At 40.8% G+C, this 25,230-nt stretch overlaps 1 protein-coding gene across 1 annotated transcript; it reads left to right on the top strand.

Moving 5' to 3' along the window:
- Window positions 1-20,705: 20,705 nt before the first annotated feature.
- LOC114651204 (uncharacterized protein K02A2.6-like) lies at window positions 20,706-24,663 on the top strand. The gene is made up of 2 exons (XM_051920016.1): window positions 20,706-21,239; window positions 21,898-24,663. The coding sequence occupies exons 1-2, from the start codon at window positions 20,706-20,708 to the stop codon at window positions 24,661-24,663; spliced, it is 3,300 nt and encodes a 1,099-aa protein (XP_051775976.1).
- Window positions 24,664-25,230: the final 567 nt, after the last annotated feature.

Raw genomic sequence — 25,230 nt, forward strand, 5'->3', positions numbered from 1 at the left:
GATTCTTCCTTTTAATCCAGGTCCTCCCAGGTGAGTGTTATCCAGCTCCTCGCCCAACTCCAATTCGCCTGGTCGAGATTGAACGGCTTATGTTATCTATGACCCAGGAGTATTTCCTGTGCTAGGGTGGAGTCTGTTGGAAGCACTTCTGGGTTGTCCGGAAGTCCCTGAAGGTAGGAAATACAGTATGAATACCAGCAGACCCCCTGCTCCACAGGACTACAGATCCCAGCATGCCTTGTGGATGTCAGTGTGGGAATCCCAACCAAGGGATAATGCTATCTGGTGTATTGGGGGAAAAAATGTTCAGCAGTGTCCATTTCCCTGGTTTCTTCTATTGCAATGGCCCTCCCAGCCAGGTAAGGATCCTTCTTCAATCACTGTCGCGATGCCAGTATATGTGTGCCATCCATTACATGGTTCTTTTTCATATTTGTAGAAGAAATCATTACCCAACCTGCAGGTGAACATGCGTAACTCCATGTATCTTTATGCACTCACATGCAGTGATTCTGATCACAAGGGTGGTCATGTTGTTTAATAGTAATAGCACCCATTGCTGGTCATGGATTTCACACTGATGTGCCCTGTGCATTTCAGATGACATCTCTGTAGATTTATGTTCAAGTTTTGGGAGATTTCTCTAAATCAAACTTGGTTTCCAGCCAGTTCTTATATGTAGACGTCCTTCTTGGTTTTTAGCTGCTGATTTTGACATTTTGGGGGATTTGGTGAATGACTTGATCAATATATTGACCATTTTACTTATTTTCTGACCACGTATTTTGTTTTTCCCAGATACAAACATACCCTTTCCATCTCCTGGTTGGAGTTTTTGTCTTTATTTCCAAGCATTTTATTCCTTTCTTCCAACACCTCTCATCTATAAATGAGAAAGAGACCATGGTGTGAGAAATTCAACCATGTTTCACCAACTGAAAGTTAGGCCTGATGGTTTTCTTGGTTACTTCCCTCAGGCCCATTTGGTAGTAGCAGAACACAATTCTGGAGCAACAGGAGTGGGTCCATGCTGTTTTAGGGGAGGTGCCCGGCCATTTGAAGGCTGTGGAAGGCTCAGTGGAACAGTTATCTCTTAGACCACCAGGGGTCACTGTGCCCCGCTGATCCAGTGATTATAAGGCATGCCTCTGATCCCAAACGTAATTGCACATCAGAATGGAGGTGATCCTAGGACAGGGTGACCAAACATCCCAGCTTGACCGTGACAGTCTCATTCTTTTGCATCTCATCCTGTTTTATGCTTTGTGTCTCAGAATTGAACACAATGTCCCATTTTAGGTGGCTAAAAAGGAATACCACCCCCAAGACTTTGATTTCATATGTAGTTTTGGCAGGGCATATGATACTCCATGGTTCTTCAATTTTATTTGCATTTAGCATACTGGCTGGATTAATGAGTCGTGTCTCATTTTGGAACAAGGACAATTTAGTCTGCCTACAAGTATTCTAGTTTGGGACTTCAAAAAATGTGGTCACCTTATCCTAGGAGAGATGTTTAAAGCAAGGAGCCCAGTGACTTGTACAGTCATAAGGTTAGATGGGGTGGACAACTCATTTTTACAGAAACAAGGCTAGAAAGAGTGAAAGGGAAAAAGTGGAGAGTGCCTTGTTCTGTGTATTGTGGACTGCAAGTGTATGAGCCCATTTAAGACCCATAGTCGCTTTGTACTTTTAACTCTTTTCATCCCATACTGTGTCCTTTGTGGTCATTGTTTTCTTTTTATGTCCTTCTCGGTAGGAAGGGTGACCCCCATCATCACACAATATATATTCTGCAAATATCAAACTTATGTGGAGCCCTGAGAAGAGCATGTGGAGAAAAAATAACCCTAATCTTTTTCAAAAGCTTCCACCATCATCCCAGCATCTACTCAATGCCGAGCTCTAGTGACAACTGTTCGTGTTGTTATTATTCTTTTCAATGACACTTCCATGCTTTCATGATTTATCACCAAGAAAGAAACACCTTTGTAAAAAGGAACAAAAATAACAAGAATAGCAGCATGTCACATTACTGCTTCTTGGCCATCTTTAAAACTCTTTTATGTGTAGGTACAAAAAAGAAAAGGCCCTGCTTTTCTTTCATGCTTAGTAATATGACTTTCAAATTGTCTCTGTTAATCCAGCCTTCTATGAGTTTCTAACTGTTCTTTTTAATGTGCATTTGATTTGTGTTTTGTTGCTCGGCAGAACAGTGTTTTCTTTTAAAAGATGACTTTGTGAGTGTTTTATTAACATAATAGTAGTAGCAAAAGTAGTCAAATAGATCAGATTTAGTGCACAGTGCCTGTATGTTACTGTGAACACCCTATAGCATTAAAAATTAATTAGATTTGTTTAAAAAGCTTAAACAGACTTTGCAAAACAAACAAACATATCTCTTTACTGGATTACAGTCTAATGAAATGAATGGAAACTGACATGACTTGCTATTTGTTGTGAATGCCATTTTTCTTTTACAAAGAATCTGTCTATGGGCAACACAGTGGGGCAGTGGTAGCGCTGCTGCCTCGCACTTACTGGGTCCTCCCTGCATGGAGTTTGCATGTTCTCCCCGTGTCTGTTTGCGTGGGTTTCCTCCGGGTGCTCCGGTTTCCTCCCATAGTCCAAAGACATGCAGATTAAGTCGATTGCCGATTCTGAATTGGCCCTAGTGTGTGCTTGGTGTGTGGGTGTGTGTGTGTGTATCCTGCGGTGGGTTGGTGCCCTGCCCGGAATTGGTGCCTGCCTTGCGCCCAGTGTTGGCTGGGATTGGCTCCAGCAGACCCCAGTGACCCTGTAGTCAGGATATAGTGGGTTGGATAATGGATGGATATATAATAAAACTTTATTATGGTATATATATATATATATATATATATATGTGTGTGTGTGTGTGTGTGTGTGTATGTTACCCTCCCAGGCCTGGTGGGTGCCAGGGAGAAGTGTACTCCTAAACCCTGTTAGTCAGAAACAAAGAGGCACAAACTTTAGCTTGCGTTCAGCTTGGCTGCAGGATTTAATCTCATTTTTCATAACCACAATCACATAACATTTATTCCAGGGCTAACACAATAAGTCCATTGTAACACCAGGTATGTAACACTAACTGGAACAACTCATGTTACAGTCTATATACCATATTCATATATCAAGTATTAACAATATTACAGAACACATATTTTACTCCATATACAGTAAAATAACACTTGTAAAATTATCCAGCTGACATCTTTCTTTTTTTTATTCTAAAACCCTATGATTGAAAGCTTATCAATTATCAAACTGCTCATATTCAATAACCACATAAACATACCGCAATACATTGACATAAACCAAGATAAGATGTGCATCAGCTCTTTAATGTGTCTGGCGCTTAATGTGGAAACAACCCTCGTGGCTTTAGCTTCGCCGCCATCGTATTTTATCAAATTACACCAAAAAATACTTTACTCCCAGCTTTGCACATTATATACACAGCTTCACAACACTCTTATATCTTACTCAGGAGTATTACATCTCTTTTGGAGGAATGTTAACCCACCTGTAGTTAGAAACAAAGAGCCACAAACTTTAGCTTGCGTTCAGCTTGGCTGCAGGATTTAATCTGCCGCACTTGCCTCTATGGTGTTTTAGGGTTCCTCCCTAACGATAGCACCATCTAGTGACCGCTTTTGGTATTTCCCTTGACACAGTGTTCACAGCAGAGCACCAGGCACCATGAATTTGACATTCAATGAACTGTGATGCAATTAACTTAATACTTATCTATTTTTCAGTTTTTTTTACTGCTGCATGTTATTTATTTTTAACCTTTTACATGTATATATAGTACATTCGAAGGCTACACTTTCTTATGTTGCAGACAACAAATACTTAGAAATGGCAGCAGACCCCCGTGATCCTGTGTTCGGATTCAGCAGGTTGGAAAATGGATGGATGGATGGAAGAATCTGTCTATTTCGGATTTTAATCCAAGGGATTGATTTCTGATTTCATTAATTTTGATCCAGAAGGTTTTGCTAAAAATTTGAAATATTTTTGCATGTTGCTGTGACACTATATCTGTTTATTTATGTGTGCTGCCATTTTCTGATGTTCATTTTTTCCGTTAGCATGGCTTTCTTACCAGGATACTCCTAAATGCCTGTTTTATGATGTCATCAGCACAATCATTGGTACGCATGCGTGCCAGAGGGTCCCCTGATCAGCTCTGCTCTGCTGAGATACGCAGTTCCACTCCCAGAAGAGAGGGGGTGCCATCACTAATGGTCTCCTCTCCTTTCATCACACACCAGAAAATTTGCCCAGTGAGGGCAACCAATCCGCCAGTAAGGGCAGAAGAAAGTCCCGCCCCTTGCTGTCCCTGGTACATAAAAAGCGGAGCCCTGGGAAAGTGCCATAATTTTGAGAGGAACACTTAAGAGAAAGGACCTCAGACAAGTGATTACATGCTATATAAGCCATTTTGGTTAAAATCGTTTCAGTTCTTTTGAAGCATGCATTCATTATTTTTTTCCTTATTTTGATCGAAAAAGCAAATGAGGTTACTGGGGTGGTACCACAAATTTTTGCATTGTCTCGCTTGCTCCCTGGCCACTGGTCACATCAAATAAAGACTGATGTGCATGTTTCTGCATTATGTGAGACTGGAATATTATATGGTTGAACGAACGATTCTTCAGTGTATCTTTTGGTGTTTTCCAGACCTCTTTTTCTGATGTAAGAGTTTGATTTGTTGGTTAGCGTATTGAGATTTGATGAAGATTGGTTTGCCTTTCTGGTTATGAAACTTTGCATGTATCTTACACTCAGTGCCACTCGAACCCATTTGGAGCCCTAGTTCGGGTGTGGGGGGGGCATTACCCCACAATGTCCATCGTGTAGTCACTATTAGAATTCAAAGATGGGGTTAGGGTTAGGGGTGATCTCTCGTGTTGTCTGGAGCGTGCACCCCTTCAGTTATATAAATGGCACTCTTCTATGTATATACCATAGAATTTAATTAATATAATTTTCATAAAGTGCCACTCTGTCTACATAACATGGACCTTATGGAGAGCATGCCCCATGATGTTCAGACCATTACCCTTAACTTTCATAAATAGCACCCCTAATATATTAACTGGCTCAGGCTGTAATCACCATTCTGAATTTTTTGGTGTAGGTGCCCTGTGCCTCCCTAGATGTCTGCCCCTGTTGCCCATACCTAAATCTGCCACTGCTTACAATACACTTTATTGCCTAATTTCTTTTCTTTAAAAACCATCATTGCCAGTACACTACTGTTGTGCACAGTGGTTTGTGAGAATAGTTTGCACTAAAAAATATAGTGAGAACTGGACCTGAAGATGGCAGAAGAATTAGGAAATAGGCAGAATCAAGGACAAGCAAGGCTGGCTTTTTAAAAGGCCAACTATCTAGCAACTAAATCAAAATGAGGAGCATAAAGTCTTTGGTAAAACAACTGTAGCGGCGTTGTGCTGCTTAAATTCACACTGTTAAATATAATGATTTATTTATTTTAGTTTTTAGTATTTATTTTATTTTTAGTATTTATATTAGTTTTGAGTGAATGCCAGGACAAACATACAGTACATAATGTTTATAATAATCTGCTATTAATGCTTCCATTTTCTAAACTTCATGATTCCACAGCCACAATGAGGATCCACTGCTAGCTCATCATGGGAGACATGCAAGCACCCTTAACGCTCTCACCTTGGGCCAGTTTGGACTTAACATGCAAGTCTTTGTCGAGACAAAATTCACACATGCAGGGAAAGAATCGCACAAACTCCTTCAATTTCTCTTTAATTAATCAGACTTGCCATTCAAGAAATAAATCAAACATGCCTGCTTTATTTAACAAAACAATACCATTTATTCAGAAGACAATGGGTATAGACTGCGGTGGGCTGGCGCCCTGCCCGGGGTTTGTTTCCTGCCTTGCACCCTGTGTTGGCTGGGATTGGCACCAGCAGACCCCTGTAGTAAGGATATAGCGGGTTGGATAATGGATGGATGGACAATGAGTATAGAAGTTGGATATATGCATTGTCAAGCAAGCCTGGTGACTGTTCTGCAGAGGTTTCTGTGAGGGCACGGGGAGCAGAGAGGACAAAATGATGCTGCCATTAACAAGTTCTCTGCTCACTATTCAGTGTGGTAGAACAGGCTACCTGCGGCGACTGATTATGCCATTTTCAAAGCTCATCCTTTTGGTCACTCAAATAAAAAGGATGGCACTTCCTGAAAAGATGCATTGATTTGAATGAGTACTTCCAAGGAGGAAACATTACCTGATTCACAGTGATAGCAACTGATACCAACACCATATCTTTGCCTTGCAGCAATCAAGCAGAGGGTTACCTGTGGAGCTTTGGTTCTTTACTGTTGCAGTGTATCTGTTTTATTTTACAGCATGTGCATACCGACACTGGATAGTAAACAAACAACACAAAACATTTCATTTTAATTTTCATCACCAGAATGTTATGATGGCTTGCTACTTAATCAAATTACAATAACAGATACAACTATTTACTTTGAAATGAATACAAAGGAGAACAAAAAGCAAAACAAAATAAAAGCACAAATCATAAATGTAAGATGACTTGGTTTCTTTATCTGTTTCTCCTTCAAAGGTGGCTCAAAGTTTGCAATGATGAGAAAAGGAACATCATAGTCCTCATTGTTGGGCTAAAATGTCATCCTTAGTTACTGAATAACAGTAAACAAATGAGAATAACAGAATACAATATAATAATACAAAATAAGTGTGAGCATTAACAATAGTTTCTTGATGTTCTTCACTGTCTTGTGTGACCACTTCTTGCATCCACCACTGCTTGATGCCACCTTCAACCTACGAGCCTCTGGATCTTTGGGATTTTATGCCATTGCTATAGAGAAGGCTTACGAAGTTGCTAGCCTCTGTCAGGCAGACAGCCATGTCCATAGCAGCTATATGCAGGTTAAGGTCTTGAGAGAAGGCCAATCAGGGCAACACCAGTATGCCAGCACTCACTGTGCAGGGCACTTGTGACCACAGCAACTATTTGTTTCGGCATTGTTCTGCTATAGGGTCCAGTTGTGCAGATGGTGTAAGGAAAGGGCCTCTGACAATTTGCCTAGCAGCATAGAGCCTGTCCCTCACTGTCCTGTCACTATTATGGGCATTGTGCCTGTAATAGGTCATTTTTGCTCTGGTCTGATCATTCAGGGATGACCAGATCTTGGACGATCATTATCTATCTTTCTATCTATCTATCTATCCGTCTATCTACCTATCGATCTATCTATCTATCTATCTAGCTATCTATCTATCTATCTATCTATCGTAAAAAGAAGCACAAGAATACAACATCCCCATATACTGTAGATGAAAAAGGTTTGACATCACGGTCAGTTCACAAAAAGTGCAACACAGACATTGAATGGGAGACAACACGGAGCATTTATGAGGTGGGAACGGAAATGGCATAGCCGGGAAAGGAGGCGCTGGGGATCTTGGGATGCGTGGCGTCATCAAGGAGGACTGGAGGAAATAAGGGAACCCGGAAGCAGCAGGGACTTCAAGTTACGGTTGTGTTTTCTCATCTTTCCTGTTAAAATAAAAGAGAGATCGGTTAGTACACCGTTGTCGCCCCCTGCCTTCTGGTTTTGCGCTGCCCATCGTTTTTTTTAGCTGCTCCCTACTTGCTCATGCGTGACACTATCTATCTATCTATCTGGATCCTCACTTGTGGTCAGGAAACAGTGAAAAGTTCTAACCCATGCTTGCTGGCAATGCTGGCACATGACATGCTAATGTTCCTCTACCTTTCCTGCGTTATGAAAGTGACTGTCTTCTTTGCTACCAGCGACATTTGGTGGCATTTTGGAATGCAAATAAAACTGAATACATGAAGCTTTTGCCTTGTTCTGACCTATACTTTGCATGAGGGTCTGAGGTGCTAAAACAGAATGGAAGATTTTTATGAACGTACATATGGTATATTTATCGTTTCTTATTCCAGAAGCTGTTGTATCACTTTTTTTCATCAGTAAATTTCCCTTATTTAATCCTTGACCCAAAAATATTCAGGACTGCTGTAACAGTGTTTGACGTTTCACATAGTGACCATCTCTGGCTAGTATAAAACACGTACGTATGCTGAGAGTTAGGGATCAGCTAACTCTTTTTTTCTCAGTGACATGAATGCTGACATAACTGTTCACTCTCAGGAGCGATTTATTTGCGCTAATCCGAAACAGAGGCTGTGGGCCGATGGGACAGGGAAGCGTGACGTCAGGAGTAGGGAGCCGGGTAGAGCCCTCCTCACTCACGCACCAGCCTCAGTTCAAGTCGGCGTACTTCTGCATTTTTGGAGTGTACCTTGCCTCTGCTTAGCTAGTGATACCTGTTTGGTTATTGATTTTTAAAGTTTGTCCTGTTTCTCTACTACGCAGGTGGAGCCGCAGGGGACAGCTTGTGTATAATAATTTTAAACCATATTATGCTATTCAAAGCAATCAATTGCTTGCATGGTAAGTCACACTGGTTACAATACTTGTTGCACTGCTGATGCTATATTTCCTGCCTGTTGCTACAAACTACAATAGATAGATAGATAGATAGATAGATAGATAGATAGATAGATAGATAGATAGATAGATAGATAGATAGATAGATAGATAGATAGATAGATACTTTATCAATATACAGTCTGACTTGTATTTCTTGTTTTCCCGTGTCTGGTATAGTGTTAATGTTAGTGTATTTATTTTCCTAACCCTCTAATCCAGGGCAGGGTCACAGAGTGTGAATTTAGCAGGGTTCAATGAATTCTCATTTATTGAAGAACCTAATCCAGAAAGAAGCAGAATGGTGCCAGCTCTTTCTCTTCATAGCCACAGACATCAGACATAACCCAATGTACAATTTTTAAGTAGATAATAGATCTGGTATGTCAAAAAAGACAAGTCACCTTTGGTATTTTGAAATTTTTTTTAAAGATTTTTAACCCTTTATACGTGATGTTTTATGGAAATATACACCACAGCCTCTTTGTATTTATCACAAAGTTTGTGTTCTTGGTTTTGTTTAACCCATTTACAGACAATGCACTAACCAATGCATCAGATCTCAAATCCATAAAAGAGATTAAATCAAGCAATATTTTTTTTTTCTTTGTAGGATGGCAGAGTGGGAAACGCTTTGTTCAAATCCCTTGTCTGGTCCCTGTCTATGTGTAGAGTTTGTAATCCTCATTTCTTTGTAGGTCTCCTACATATGAAAAACGTGTGTTTTGGTGACTCTAAAATGACAGCATGTTGGACATGTGCTCCCTGTGGCTTTGCTGTGGATAGTTTTGGCCTCGAAACCCTCACATGGATTAAACAGGTTTGAGTATGTTATGCCATGATGAGATTTTTGTAGACACTGGCAAAGCCTCCAAAATAAGATTTATTTTGAGCTGAAGAAAACAAAAGAAACTTTCTCACAGAGAAACTAACAAGCAAACAGTGAGCGAAAAATGAGATGCAATGTCTTGCACTTCCATTACATAATGTAAGTTTTAAATTGGCATATTTCAATGCATTATACATACGGATTTATATAAATATGGAAAGGGTTATTTTTTCATATTAATTTGCAAACCTATGAACATTATACACAAATTAGTATAATTTAGGTTCAGCTTTTTTGTAATACAGCTCTATGTGTTATACAACAAATGTTTTGATATTCTTGATATAATGAAAATCTTCATCTGTAGTAATATGAAAAAAATACCTACAGTACCTCCTGTAATTAACATCCATAATTTATTCATAGTTGCCAGCATACTTTTTATTCTGTTTACAATAAAATACCAGGACATAAAGAGTAATTATATATAGTGACAGAGAATTTCAAGTTACATAATTATTTTCCTTAATATAAAAATATATGTTTGCACTTTGTGAAATACTCATACACACAATATCAAAATGAAAGTGTCTAAACTCTTCATTCTTGGCAAACCCCCCCCAATAAAGATGTAGTTTCCCACTGGACTGTTGTTGACAACCATATCTTAAGGCCAGACTGCTAACTACAAGATTTCTTCAAGGCCAATCCTAAATCTCATCGAGACCCTAAGCAGTCCGAGAACACGGATTCAAAACACACTCCAAAATCAGTGCAAAGAACAGACAGACATTACAATAACAACTGTAATGGTGACACAGATGGATGGATTTTAAACAATATTCAGTCATGTGAAGTCCATGGAAACGGTTGGCGCTTTTTTTAACATATTTGAACAGGCACACATTAGATCTTCATGCAACCAGTGCCTACAGATAAAGGTAATACACTTAGACAAGTGGCACATAAACTTGACATGGTATATTCATTCTCATAACCTAAATGTAAAAAATCAGATTTGTCATGTAGAAAAAATACGTACAACAGTGCATTTATCACCACTTCAAATCTATAAAAGTAAAACAGACGTTATAGATTAGGAACCAATAATTAGAACCTCCATAGGGAGTAGGCAGGTGGACCCTGTCTTATTTAAACCAGATATCAAGGGTCTGGTGTTTTCTTTACTATTGATGCCAAGATCAAAAGAGCTCACTATGGTTCTCAGAAAGAAGGTTACAGATGCCTATGAGTCTGGCAAGAATCTGAAAAAGAGCCATAAATTATTTGAAATCAGTCATTTCACTGTAAGAAAAATCATCTTCAAGACATGTAGATTTCAAATGGCTGATTTGTCCAAGATTGGTTGGCCCAGCAAATTCAGCTCAAGAGTTCACCGTTTGATACTAAAAGAAGTGTCCAAAAAACCTGAAATTTCATCACAGGATCTGGAGGTAACTATTGAAAAAGTTGGAGTCAAAGTGCATGCGTCTACAAATCAGAAACAGATTGTACAAATCTGACCTGCATGAAATGTGTGCCAGACAAAAGTCCTTGCTCTCCAAAAAGAACATCAGAACACAACTACAGTTTTCTATTGAACATCTAGGCAAAAACCAGGCCTAGACCAGATCAGATGAATCAAAGAGTTTTTTGGCCACAGTAACAGCAGACATGTTTGGAACAAACCGAAGACAGCATTTCAGGAAAAAAAACCCATACCAACTGTGAAGAAATGTTGGAAATGTTCTGGTTTTAGGTTGCTTTGCTGCCTCAGAGCCTGAGCAGCTTGCAGTCATCAAGTCAACTATCAATTCAAATCTTGCAACTTAAGGAATCTTGTGGAAGACGTAGTCAAAAATGTCACTGAGTCAATGTCAGAGACTGGTGGGGAGTTAATGCAAAACACCTACAAGAAGTCATTTCTGCCCAAGGGGGCAACACAAGCTTCTTAAGCCAAGGGCAAACTTACTTTTTTCCATGTAGACCATCACATTTATTGATTATATTTGTTGAATAAATGATTGAAAAGGCTAATTTTGTTTGTGTTTTAATTCAAGTGTATCACCTTTGTCTGTAGAGACTGTTTGCATGAAGATCTACTGTTTCCTTGATCAAATATTTTGAAAAAGTCAATAGTTTTCATGGGGTATACTTACTTTTCTTCCTATGACTGTATATACAGAATACATATAATGTTTACAAATCCTGAAACCATATGTATAAGCATTGATATTATATCTAAATGTAACACTGAGATTCTGCTCCCCAAAATCTGATTAATATTTTACTCTTACCTAATTCCTGTGTGAAGACAGAAGACAATGCATTGCACGTTCAGTTCAGAGTTGACCCACTGAAACATACGTACTTCTACTAGTTTCTTGGTCCATAGAGTATTACTAATAACCTAAATACTGGATGAATCCTGAATCCAGACACTCACAATCTTCTCTAACATCCATCCATCCATCCATTTTCCAACCCGCTGAATCCGAACACAGGGTCACGGAGTTCTTCTGGAGCCAATCCCAGCCAACACAGGGCACAAGGCAGGAACATGTGTGGAATAATCACAAAAGAACAAATATAAAAGTTGGGGTAGCCACTCCATATACATGAACTCAGTCTGTAAAGACCAGCATTTTACCTTATTCTCTGCTTGTTTCAAATCAGAACTGAATACACAGAGTGAAGATGGTGTTTAAATACAGGGCTGACAGGAAGTTAGGTCATAACAGCCAGAATTGGAAGTGAGGTCAGCACAGTCAGGTGGTATTTCCTTCTGTTGATTTGCAGAGGAGGACAGCGAGAAGGTGTTAGTGGACAATGCCACCACCTGCACTGGCGTGCAATTACAATTATTTAAGCCAATTAGCTACCTCCCATGTGCACGTGTATACTTCTTCATATTTTTTAATCTCTAATCACAGGTAGTGTTTGAAAAAAAGGTGTTGAGGTTAGGACGTACAGGATTCTGGACAAGTATTATTATATTAATAACAAGGGAGTAGGTTGTAGTTATTGGATATGACACTAGGTATCATATGCCTACATTCTAGACAATCAGTCTACCGAGTGGCATCATGCTGAGCTGATCAAGTGTGTTTTTGTTTCTTTTACACCAAGCCGTCAAGAGACAATGATGATCACTTTTTTCAACACTGATAAGACATGTTCATAACAAGTTTGTCACCACTTCTTCTTTCTTCTTCGTCTTTTGGCTGCTCCCATTAGGGGTCGCCACAGCGGATCATCTTCTTCCATATCTTTCTGTCCTCTGCATCTTGTTCTGTTCTTCTTCTTCTCCTTCTTCGGCCAACAGTAGCCCAATTTCCGCCAGCACCCTGTTGGCTAACAGTACTGGTGGCGGTCGTTGTTAACCCGGGGCTCGACCGATCCAGTATGGAAATTTGTATTGTTGTCCGCATATTGATTTGGCAAAATTTTACCCTTCCTGACGTAACCCTTCCCATTTATCTGGGCTTGGGACCGGCAGGAAGAAGCACACTGGTTTGTGCATCCCCTGTGGCTGGGTTTTGTCCCCACTAATGAGTGAAAATACATTGAACTGTTGTGGTACCTATGGGAAAACATCAGGAAAAAAATGTCCAGAGTCGTGTAAAACTGCACTTTCCACCATGACAATGCTGCACACACCATGTTATCAGTAAAAGAGTGTTTTGACCAAAAACACTGTGGTTGTTGCTTTCCAAGCTCCATATTCACCAGATCTCAATTCCTCTATCTACTTTTTTTCACCAGAATTAAAACTGGGTGATGAAGATTTCCTGCTGTGGAAGAAAAGAGGCTGTAGAAAAAAGATGAGTATAGGAAAAAAGTTCCAGAAATGGGAGAAGCAGTGTGCATATTGTATTGCATCTCAAGGAGAGCATAGTGAAGATGACCAAAAGGGAATTGCCGTAAGTTTTGTATTAAGTTTCTTTTAACAATTACAAGTATTTTAGGGTTCCCCTCGTAAATTTAAATTATAATAAAATTATTTATTTTTATTAAAAAATAAACTAGAGTAGTGTCTGAGCATTCATCCTGTTATTTATTTAAATTGCCACTAAACTACAGTTATGTGAAAAAGTGTTTAGATCCTTAATAAACCACTTTATTGTATGTGTGAGTGTGTGTGTGTGTGTGTGTAGCAGTCTCTCTTACAATAGTAGTAAAATTTGTGCTAGTATTAGATGAACGCACACAAAACATAAAAAGCAGTCCTGTAGCTCTTTTAGGGCAGATGTCGACTTTTGTTGACAGGAGGGGTTGAGGGCCAATGTCGACAAAAGTCGACATCCAGGGATAGAGGGCGACAATCAGCTGTTAATGGCGACAAAACTCACTGTCACGTCGCAGGCATTCCCTCTGTGCTTGGAGGAATGCTAGACTCGTTGACACGGCAACTAATCCTTGCGTGTGCGTGACTTGCGAAATGTAAACAATGGCAAGATGGCATCGACATGTCACAAGGGAGCGAAGCGAGTGCAGAAAAGAAAACACTTGGCAGACAATGTTATGCGCATTATCGCGGATTCGGACTCTGATTTTTCACAATCGGATTTTATTGACAGTGATCAGGAGATCGAACAAGAGAGTGAGAAGCCGGCATCAGCTGATCGGACACCAGCCGATGCCGCGACAGCTCCGCTGCCAGCTGAACGCATTCGCGCAGCCGATGCATCTATGGCAAGGTTCGCGTGGGAGGAATACACAGACATTGATCCGTGGGCTACCGGACTTCATAAGATGGCATGGCTTGCTGTTGGACACGACAGATCACCAGCTGCTGGACTACTTCAGGCTGCTCTCTCCTGATGCTGCTTTTCAGCTACTGTCAGACGAGACAAACAGGTAGGCAGAGAAATTTTTTGAATCGCGGGCTGCGCTTGCATCGCATTCTCGTTTTTCAAAGTGGAAACCCACAACAAAAGACGAGATGAAGCGCGCGATGGCATTACAAATAGAGATGGGACAGAACTGGTGATATAACTTCAGAGAGCATTGGTCCAAACGTGCTTTGTCCCCTGGTGGCTTTGGACAGGTTATGCAGCGTGATGATAGGTACGTGATGCCGCAAAGTTTTATTCAGAAAACTTGGTGGCAGTGGCATGGCACGATGGCAAATGGGTGACTTGTCTCTCTACAGTACACACTAACAATATATGTGAGAAAGTGCAGCAACAGACAATTGAAAAGTAGGCACCAAAGCAACACATATTGTAAGCAGTGCAATGTGGCAATGACTGAAATTGGCTGCTTTGAGCGAGATCAGGCTTTGCAGGACTTTGCTGTGTTAAATGTATGTGATATGTATGTGAAATCATAGAGTATGCAGGCTCATACAACATGCAAGACAGTAACATTTGTCCAAAGGAAATATTTTTTGTTGATTTCAATTGCTTTGTCTTCTTTTTAAAAAAAAAGTTAGTTTTTGGAAAAATATTCAGCCCTGGGAGAAAAGAAACAAAAAAAAAATTAGCCCTAAAAGAGTTAAATGTGGTGCCTTATGGTGAAGTTAAGGCAATTGTGGCATAAACTGTTTTACACAGCAGCAGAACACATGAATGCTTATCTCCGATGTCCATGGCCATTCTGCCTGCTACTGCGTTCTGTTTCAAGTGTGAGATTGAGATCTAAGCTTTCATTTTCTTGACCTCCGTGTTAGAAAGCTGTGTATTTGTTAGGAATTCGTTAAGACCATTTTGTGACATTTTGTGCAATATTAGTTATTTTTCTTTTTGAAATATCGTTATTCTGGTCTCCCCTTTGTGCTTGTCTTTTTTCGATGTGCATGGCCACTTTGTATGTTGGATGCCATCAGAACCACCAGATTGTTTATAGCACTAAACTACAATTGCTAATGAAATGATTTGCAACCTGTGATGTCATCATTGCATTTTCACTATACAAGATGGTGGCATGCATAAACTTGGGTTAGAAGATTTAAATACAAAAGAGAAAGATTTCATTTAAAAACAGGGTAACTGCTTTAGGGTTTTCATCTTTACTGGGTGTGGTTTATTCTGGGTATTGACCCTAGCTACATTTGATTCTCCTCCATTTTATCCCTAAAGCCTTAAAAAAACAACTTTGGTCCTTGTGGTACTTTATCTCATCACATGTACATTGGCGCTGTTATCTTCACTGGGGAACACAGTCTGCCACCTTGAACTGCAAAGTGAGGTAGAAAATCGATGGATAGACAGATGATGCTTTAGATGAAAAAGGAACAACGTGACTGTAAGAGATTTGTCTGACTTTTGAAAAAAAAGATTGCTTTGACACCTTTTAAAATTAATCCCTTCCATGCTAAAATACCAAATTTCAAAATACACTTTATTATGTCTTTAAATTCAAGCTTGAGTTCAAATTTTCTGTCATGCATAAATTGAAATTTTTATTTGTATGCATCCCTCTGTCTAATGACAATATTACAATACCAGCAAAGATAACACATACAAATAATGAATACAACATCACAAACTACTTTATATGGCCAAAAGTATGTGGACATCCCTCCAAATTACTGAATTGAGGCGGTTCAACCACAACTATAAAATCTGCACGTAGCCAGGCATTCTCCATTGGCAAGCACTCACAGTCAAATGGGTTGTACTGAATAGATTAGTGACTTTAAACATGGCACTGTCATAGGATGCCACCTTTGCCACAAGTACATAAATGAAACTTTTAATTTGCTATTTCTGCTCTGGTCAATTGTAAGTGCTATAGTTATGAAATGGAAGCACCTAGGAGCAACAACAGCTCAGCTATGAAGTGGTAGACCACACAATGTCACTGAGCATGCCCATCGTGTGCTGAAATGCATAGCCCATAAAAATCACCTGCCCTCTGTTGCATCACTCATAGCTGCCTCTGAAACCAATGACAGCACCAGAACGGTGCATCAGGATCTTCATATAGTGGATCTCCATGGCTAAGCAGCTGCACAAGCCAAAAGCTGGATTTATACTTCACGTGACGCAACGTGAGCACCTGTGGATGCTACTGCTACGCAAGTGTTATACTGTTTATACTTGTGCATGTACTTTACGTAAATCTGGAAGATTCCTCCAGGTGGCAGTGCGAGATATCATCATGGTGAGAAAACATTTGGCATCACAGTGTGTTGTGAATTGCCCGAAGCATCCATTAAATTCCCAGGACACCAAACAATATGAAAAGGATGGATGCTTAATGATTACATTCATCAATCCAGGGATGCACCCATTCCAGCAGGCATCGGGCACGAGGCAGAAACAATCCCTGGACTGCACCACAGCTGATCGGAAAGACAATTATCGAATTATCAAGCACATGCTGCCTCAGCCATGCTTCCTATTTGAACTGCTTCTCACACAGCAAACGCTTCAAACCTTTCCTGTACAGACCTCGCGGTTCAGAAAGAGTTTCATCCCAAGAGCTCTAAACACACTCAATCAGTCCGTCAACTGCTCCTTATAGAACTGTTTGGACTTATAAGTACAATCACCTCACTGTAAACTGTGAGCTCCGTTCACAGATTGTTCCTGCCTCGCGCTGTATTCTTGCCATGGCTGGCGTGACACTGGAAGGATAGATGGATAGAATAATTAAACACGTATACTACGAAGATATTTCAATGTTCCTTAAAAGTTTTGAAGAATTGGCATTATAAGCTTACAGATGGCTTAATGTCTATTATAGAGCTGATTGTGTGGCGATCGGTTACTTGGAGAAAGAAAAGGAAGGACAGGAATTGGAGGTTAGTACGTTTGAAAGAGACAGTACTGCAGGGGCGACCTTAGGCATGTGCAAACTGTGCACCTGCACAGGGCCGCCAGATCCCAGGGGCCGGCACTCCTATGTATATTGAAAATAAAACAGAAAGAGAAAATAATGACACAGCTAAAAACGCAGTGGCATATTTCGGCAAAAGTTAAATGCTTGTGTCATGAGCAGGAGGTGGCTATGCAGTGACTGCAGCAGACGTGGCCATCCGCCGTGCATAAGATACCATATTGACATTGGCGGGCGAAGGGGCCACTGATTCTTTCTCTGCCCATGGCCTCCACAAGCCTAAAGCCGCCCCTGAGTACTGCTGCAATAAATTATTTCACAATCACTGCGCCACCGTGTTCCCATGTTTAATAACGTGCTTTAACTTCTATCATCATGAAAATGATATCACAGATACATATCAGTATTTTAGTTATTCAGAGAGCTGTAATATCACGAATGTAATGGATTTTGTGTCCTGTCGGAGGAAGAAAAAGCCGGTTTAAGAAGCACATAGTGATTCACACACATAGAGCACATAGAAAAACACATACAAAACAAAGCATTTAACGTGCTACTTTAGTTACGATGTGATTAGAGAAACTGGTTAATTAAATGATTTTAAGATGAAGTTTATGATGTTCTACTGTAATGACAAAATAAACTACATAATTAAAGTGGAAATTTCAAGATTGAAGCTGACATTTCGTGCTTTTTCCCACTGTGTGCCTTTTTTTTTCTCTGTACCCTAATAAGCTTTCATATGACACTCAGATGGTGGGCTATCTCTCGCCTTTTCACGGCGACTTTGATATCTGACAACTTCTTTTTTATTTCGGGCACTGTGCGACTTTGTGAACTTGAGCTTTCGAGTTTCTCCGACACGCTATGTCAGTCGATTAGGTTCCTTTTGTTGTTTATATCACTGTTTAAACCAACAAATTGTACATTTTTCCTTGCCTCCACTTGGTATTCACTGAAATTCTTCCATTTTCCCCCGTGCTTTTCCCAATTGTCTTTTCACAGAACACTGAACTTAAGGGCTATTTATATTGCTTTGCATATTCAAAGAGGTGTAATTCTGGGAGGAGTTGGGGCGGGACAGCAGGTGCGTGCACAAGCGTTACTTTTCACGCTGATCAGGATTTATGTAGCGGAAGAACATGGAAGTATGCATATGCACAGATTTCTGCATCTGGACTTTTCTGTGCGTAAGCAGATTTCGGCTTTTGTGCTTACGTCATGTTATAGTGCGAATTCTACGCACGGCGTTATGCATGAGGCCCCAGGAGAATGCCAACTACCTTTCCTTTTGTAACGTTTGGTGATGGTCTGGGGCTGTTTTTCAGGGTTTGGGCTTGGCCCTTCGGTTTCAGTGAATGGAACTGTTAATGCAACTACATACAAAGACATTTTAGAGAACTGTGTGCTTTCAACTTTGCGTTAACTGGGGAAGGTCACACAAAGCCAGGTCCATAAAGTCATAGAGGAATTCTATTGGCCTGCACAGAGTCCTGACCTCAGCCCTACTGAACACCTTTGGAGTGGAGCGGAACACCAATTGTGGGTTAGGTCTTCTTATCCAGCATAAGTACCTGACCACAGACATACTCCAAAAGTATGTGGAAAGCCTTTCAAGAAGAGTGGAGGCTGTTCTAGCCATAAAAGGGAGGTCAATTCCATTTTAACAGGTGAGGTTTCAGAATGAGCTGTCTAACAAGTGTATATAGGGGTGACAGCTGGGGATCCACAAACATAATGTCAATTGAAAGATATACAAGAAACCCTCAGGCAGTGCAAATGGCTGCTCATTAGCCTTATGACCTGTGGATAAAAACTGTCCCTGAGTCTACATTTTTTGTATGAAAATGTGCTACAGTATATAAATAAATGTTGTTGTTGTTGTTGTTACTGGTGAGAGTACAAATGGTCCAGAATGGAGGAGGGAGACAAGTAAGTACACAGGTCTTTAAATATAGACGTGTACAGTAAACACCTGCAGGAAAAGGTCAAATGTATGCCGACAGTTGATGAAAAATATAGCTTGCTGCAAATTGCAAAAAGATATTCACACTTTTGTAATTTCTCACTTTGAGCAAAATGTTCTTGAAAGTTTCAAAAGAAATCTCGAGATTTTTTTTCTTGTTTGCAGGTCTCACTGAGCATGAAATCTACTTATAAAAAAACAATAAAGCATGAGTTACTAGTTCTAGTTCACAAATTACAATACAGACAGATTTATCTGGTGCCTCTGAATTGACTCACCCACACAACATAACCACCAATAAACAAATATTAATAATAATAATAATATTGCACAGTTGCTGCTTCAGGCTCAGCGTTAGCGGCTACACCTGGATGAGTGTGGATGGAGTTGCTAGGCAACCTGCTGGCACGGATGTGATTGATGAGCCTGTGCTTTTAACTCCAAATAGCTGGAACACAGTAACTGTGCACTCCTAAAGGCTAACTGGGAGCTTCTTGGAATATGAAAAGTTTGAGTAGGCATACAGTATAGGCTCAAAAGGACCTTAAGATGATGGTGTTCGACATCTGCCAGAATAACCCAATAGTTTCAACATGTGGGGGCAAAGTAAGAGATTAACAGAAAGAGACGAAAAGAGTAAATGCAGTTCAAAGTACTTCTGCATACTGCACTTGACAGAGTGCCGGCTCAGAATGCTTGCACAAGCTATAATGCAATGACAGCAACAACTAAAGCTCACGTAATTGGCACACACATTATCTTCAATACACACTGAAGTGGAGCAGTTTCGATCTAATTGCCACAAAGAAAACGATGACAATAAAAAGTCCATTAACATTTTTATTGGAGTATGTTCAGCTAACAATGGAAGAGAAGAAAACAAAAGCAGCAGTTAACATCTGTTATGATCTCAATGAGATCACGAAAGGAAACAACTAGAAGATACAATTACTGAATCAAAGTCAGGGTCACAGATAAAGGACAGAACGAGATGTAATATGTGTGAACCACAATGGGGCACACCAGCCACCCTTACCTGACACAGACAGGCAGAGACACGAGATCCAGCACACCACACGTTTTCCCTCACTCTCCACATCAGCACTGTACAAAGCATCAAGCACACACTTCCTTCATTTCTTCTCCTTTCCTCCTCCACTCGTCCCTCTTCCTCCCTGTAGTATATTGTAGTCTGGACCTTTGGAGATTCCATAGTGATAAGGAATTATGGGTATTGGGGAGCTTAAAGGAAGTGACATAAAATATAAGACTGTGCAACGTGTAATCTAAAAAAAGGACCTGTTAAAGTTTATTACCTTGAACCTGTCTCCGTCTTCTTCCTTTTTATTGGTACAATATTATTGTCCATAGATATAACACTGGCGACGAGGATGCGACGGATTTAAAAGTGCACCGCTATGGCTACGCAACGTGTAAAGTAAGTTTGTTTTTTTTCCGCTGGAGAGGAAAGAGAAAAGCTGCAAGTTTTTTTTTTTTTCTATTTCTGTGATAACGTTTCTTAGTCATTCACTGAAGATAAGCACAAGGGATAAAATGGCAATGATAACGGGACATTTCGGGCCATTCGATGATTCAGTTGAGCAATGGGGCGATTATACAGAGCGATTTGAGTTTTTTGTGAAAGCCAACGCCATTGACGATGCCTTGAAAGTGCCGACATTTCTTAGCGTTATCGGGGCAAAGACATTTAGTCTACTGAGAAGTTTGGTACGGCCAGGAAAACCCGGTGACAAGTCATTTGATGATATTGCAAAGATTCTGGACTCACATTTTTCGCCTAAGCCGTTATTAATAGCTGAAAGATTTAGATTTCACAAACGGAACCAGGAAGAAGGCGAGTCTGTTGCTCAATATGTAGCGGTACTCAAGAAACTTACAGAATATTGTGAATTTGGTGCTAATTTGGATGACGCCTTACGGGACAGGCTAGTGTGCGGATTGAGAAGTGAGGGCCTTCAGAAGCGGTTACTCACTTACGCCAACCTCACATTGCAGAAAGCGATTGAGATAGCCGTGTCTATGGAGCTGGCTGCTAAAGAAGCACAGCAGTTAGGGGCAGCTGCTAGAGTACACAGAGTGCAAGCAGACTCAAACAAACAAACAGGGGGCACCAAACAGTGTTACAGATGTGGAAAGATGGATCACCATCCAGCGAATTGCTGGGCAAAAGAACTCATATGCCGTAGCTGTAAAAAAAAAAGGGCACGTGGAGCGTGCATGTAGAGCAAAGAGAAAGGAAGGCACAGACAAGGGGGAAACAGGGAAAGATAAAAAGGCATCCTGGTCTTATAAAAAGAAAAATTTGCACGTGGTACAGAAAGAAAATAAAACTGACAGTGAGACTGATTCTGAGGCTGAGCTACTAATTAAAACACTGAATAAAAAAAGAGGCTCAGCAGCATATACTATTACTGCCATGCTGGAAGGGCACCCTGTGAAGATGGAGGTGGATACTGGAGCAGCGGTCTCCCTAATATCAGAGAAACTGTTTAAGAAAAAATTAAATCACCTTCCACTGAAACACCCTAAGATCATAATAAAGACATACACTGGGGAGAGTGTGCCTATGTTGGGTAAAACAAAGGTTCAGGTTGAACTAAATGGGCAAAGAACCAAATTGCCTGTATATATTGTAAAAGGTGATTATCCAGCTCTGATGGGCAGATCGTGGCTAGAAAAAGTACAGTTGGATTGGACCAAAGTGAATGCTGTGTCTGTTGAACAGTCCGAGTTGAATTTGGTCCTGAGAAAGCACCAAGCTGTATTCCAAGAGGAACTGGGGAGTATAACAGGGATTAAAGTGACACTCCGGGTGCAACAAAATTGTCAGCCAAGATTTTTAAAGGCAAGGAGTGTTCCTTACGCTTTAAGATCTAAGGTGGAGGCGGACATTGACCGGCTTGTCAAACTAGGAGTCCTAGACCCTGTTTCTCATTCTGAGTGGGCCACACCTGTGGTTCCGGTGGTCAAGTCTGATGGATCTGTACGATTATGTGGGGACTTTAAGGTAACAGTTAACCCTGTTCTCATAGCTGAGCAATACCCCCTTCCTGTGATTGAAGATATTTTTGCTGGATTAGCTGGGGGAAACAAATTTAGTAAAATAGACCTCAGCCAAGCATACTTGCAAATGCATGTAGATGAGGACTCACAAAAGTACCTCACCATAACAACACATAAAGGGCTGTACCGTTATTGTCGTTTACCCTTTGGAATTACTTCAGCACCAGCGTTATTTCAGCGTGCCATGGATCAGATCCTTAGTGGATTACCAGGGGTACAGTGTTACCTGGATGACATCCTGGTCACAGGGCGAGATGACAAGGAGCACATGGCCAATCTGGATAAAACCTTAAGCAGGCTAGAAAAGTATGGGCTGCGTGTAAACAAGGAGAAATGTGACTTTTTCAAAATGTCTGTGGAGTACCTAGGACATGTTATTGATTCTGAGGGGTTGCACACAGCTCCTTCAAAAGTGAAGGCAATAGTAGATGCCCCTGCTCCAAGCAATGTCAGCCAACTGAGATCATTCTTAGGTCTCGTGAACTATTATGGGCGTTTCATTCCACAGCTAGCAACATTGTTGAAACCACTCCATGAGTTGCTGTGTGAGAGTAGACCCTGGAAATGGTCACAGGAGTGTGAAACGACATTTAGCAAAACCAAGGCCGTGCTGGCTGATAAAAGAGTTTTAACACATTTTGACCCATCCTTACCAATTCAGTTAGCTTGCGATGCATCCCCTTACGGTGTTGGGGCTGTGGTGTCGCATATTATGTCAACAGGTGAGGAGCGACCAATTGCATTTGCGTCAAGAACATTGAGTAAAACTGAAACAAAATATCCTCAAATTGAAAAAGAGGCTTTAAGCATCATTTTTGGAATAAAGAAATTCCACACTTACCTCTTTGGTCGAAAATTTACCCTGCTAACAGACCACAGACCTCTCACGTCTATTTTTGGCTCACACACTGGTGTACCATCTATGGCAGCAAGCAGACTGCAGCGCTGGGCATTGCTCCTTGGGGCTCACAATTATGAGATCAAATACAGGCGTTCGGAGGCACATGGAAATGCAGATGGTTTGTCAAGACTTCCCCTACCTGACCAACCCAGAGAACAAGGGCAAAAGATTTTTTACTTTAAGATGGTGGAAAATGCACCTATCACTGCCCACCAGATTAAGCAAGAAACCAAGGGTGATTATACACTGTCAAAACTACTCACCTGCATTCTTAAAGGGCAGGACCTTAGCACCCTTAATGCACTGCCTGATGTTCAGCCTTACCTTTCACGGGGAAAGGAGCTATCTGTGACAGCAGGATGCCTCATGTGGGGCATGCGAGTAATTATACCACAAAGGTTGAGGAAACCCATTCTGGATGAGTTACATCTTGGACACTGTGGTATAGTCCGAATGAAAGAGCTAGCCCGGAGTTATTTTTGGTGGCCTGGACTGGATCGTGATATTGAGGAAAAGGCAAATTCATGTTCATCATGTCAAGGCCTCAGAAATATGCCAAGTCCAGCACCATTGCATCCATGGGAATGGCCTGCCAGTCCTTGGCAACGCGTTCATTTAGATTTTGCAGGACCTGTAGAGGGTGTTATGGTTCTGGTCGCAGTGGATGCACATTCTAAGTGGCCTGAGATCACTGTCATGCCCGACATCACATCAGAAAAGACAATCCAAACCTTAAGAGAGATGTTTGCACGTTTTGGACTGCCAGAGCAGATCGTGACGGATAATGGGCCTTCTTTTGTATCCCAAGAAATGGAAGAATTCCTAAAAGGTAATGGTATTAAACATCTCCTATCCAGCCCTTATCATCCTTCAACTAATGGCCTGGCTGAAAGAATGGTGCAAACCCTTAAACATGCTCTTAAAGCATCCAAAAGTGAAGCACCTTTCAAACAACGTATTTATACCTTTCTTCTTAAATATCGTAACACACCCCATGCAACAACAGGTATGTCACCAGCTTATCTGTTCCTAAAAAGGCAGCTGAGAACACGTCTTGATTTGTTGAGACCAGCTACCACTCAAATGAGAGTTTATGATAAGCAGCACGATCAAGTAAAACAACGTGCCAAGCGGGCTAAAGATTGTGAGTTTTTCAGTGGAGATGCTGTCCTTGCTCGTAACTATTCCACCACTGAGAAATGGGTACCAGCAACCATTCTTCAAAAGACTGGACCTGTCTCTTATAAGGTATGCACACGAGACCACCAGACATGGAGACGACATGTTGAACAGCTGTTACCCTCTATACCTGTTGAAGAAGCCGGTAGCACAGAAACGTCTGAGGAACCTAGTTTTAGTGAGTTGATCCAAAGCCAGCCAGGAATACCACCTGACTCTCCTGTTTCAATTCCTGCCGATGCTGTCGTGCCAAGGTTACCTGAGGTTGCCTTAGGGGATGAACACACCTCAGCTGTACGACGTAACCCTCTCAGAAGCAGGAAGCCTCCTGACCGTCTTAACTTATGAAAACTAACTATATGTATATGGAGATAAAGGCACAAAATAATACCTTATGTTAGCAGGATGTTGAGGTCATTTATCCTCTTTCCTTTGTTGGAATGTAATTGCATTGATAACAGTATGTGTTCTGTTTCATGTTTATTTTCCTGTTCTTAATAGCAGATGTTGTTTGTTATATGTTAGTCGAGTTTACAATTTTAAGCGGGAAGGAATATGTAGTATATTGTAGTCTGGACCTTTGGAGATTCCATAGTGATATGGAATTATGGGTATTGGGGAGCTTAAAGGAAGTGACATAAAATATAAGACTGTGTAACGTGTAATCTAAAAAAGGACCTGTTAAAGTTTATTACCTTGAACCTGTCTCCGTCTTCTTCCTTTTTATTGGTACAATATTATTGTCCATAGATATAACACTCCCAACTCTGGCTTTTCCCAAGTAGTGGCTCCTTTTATGTTGCACCTGGGAGTGCTCCAGGTGGCTCATTAGCAAGGTTTGGAATCACTCCCAGGTGAGGTGAAAGCAGAGGGCTTTGCCGTATCTGAATCTCCCCTTAGCGACCCCCACAGACC

Source organism: Erpetoichthys calabaricus, chromosome 16 (genome assembly GCF_900747795.2).
Source record: "Erpetoichthys calabaricus chromosome 16, fErpCal1.3, whole genome shotgun sequence".
Lineage (NCBI taxonomy): Eukaryota > Metazoa > Chordata > Cladistia > Polypteriformes > Polypteridae > Erpetoichthys > Erpetoichthys calabaricus.

What these genes read in the sequence shown, in the direction of transcription:
- LOC114651204 (XM_051920016.1), top strand. Translation starts at nt 20,706, where the DNA reads ATGGCAATGATAACGGGACATTTCGGGCCATTCGATGATTCAGTTGAG. An exon ending in AGTTAGGGGCAGCTGCTAGA is followed by an intron (nt 21,240 to 21,897) that starts GTACACAGAGTG and finishes TCTGTTGAACAG; the next exon opens with TCCGAGTTGAATTTGGTCCT.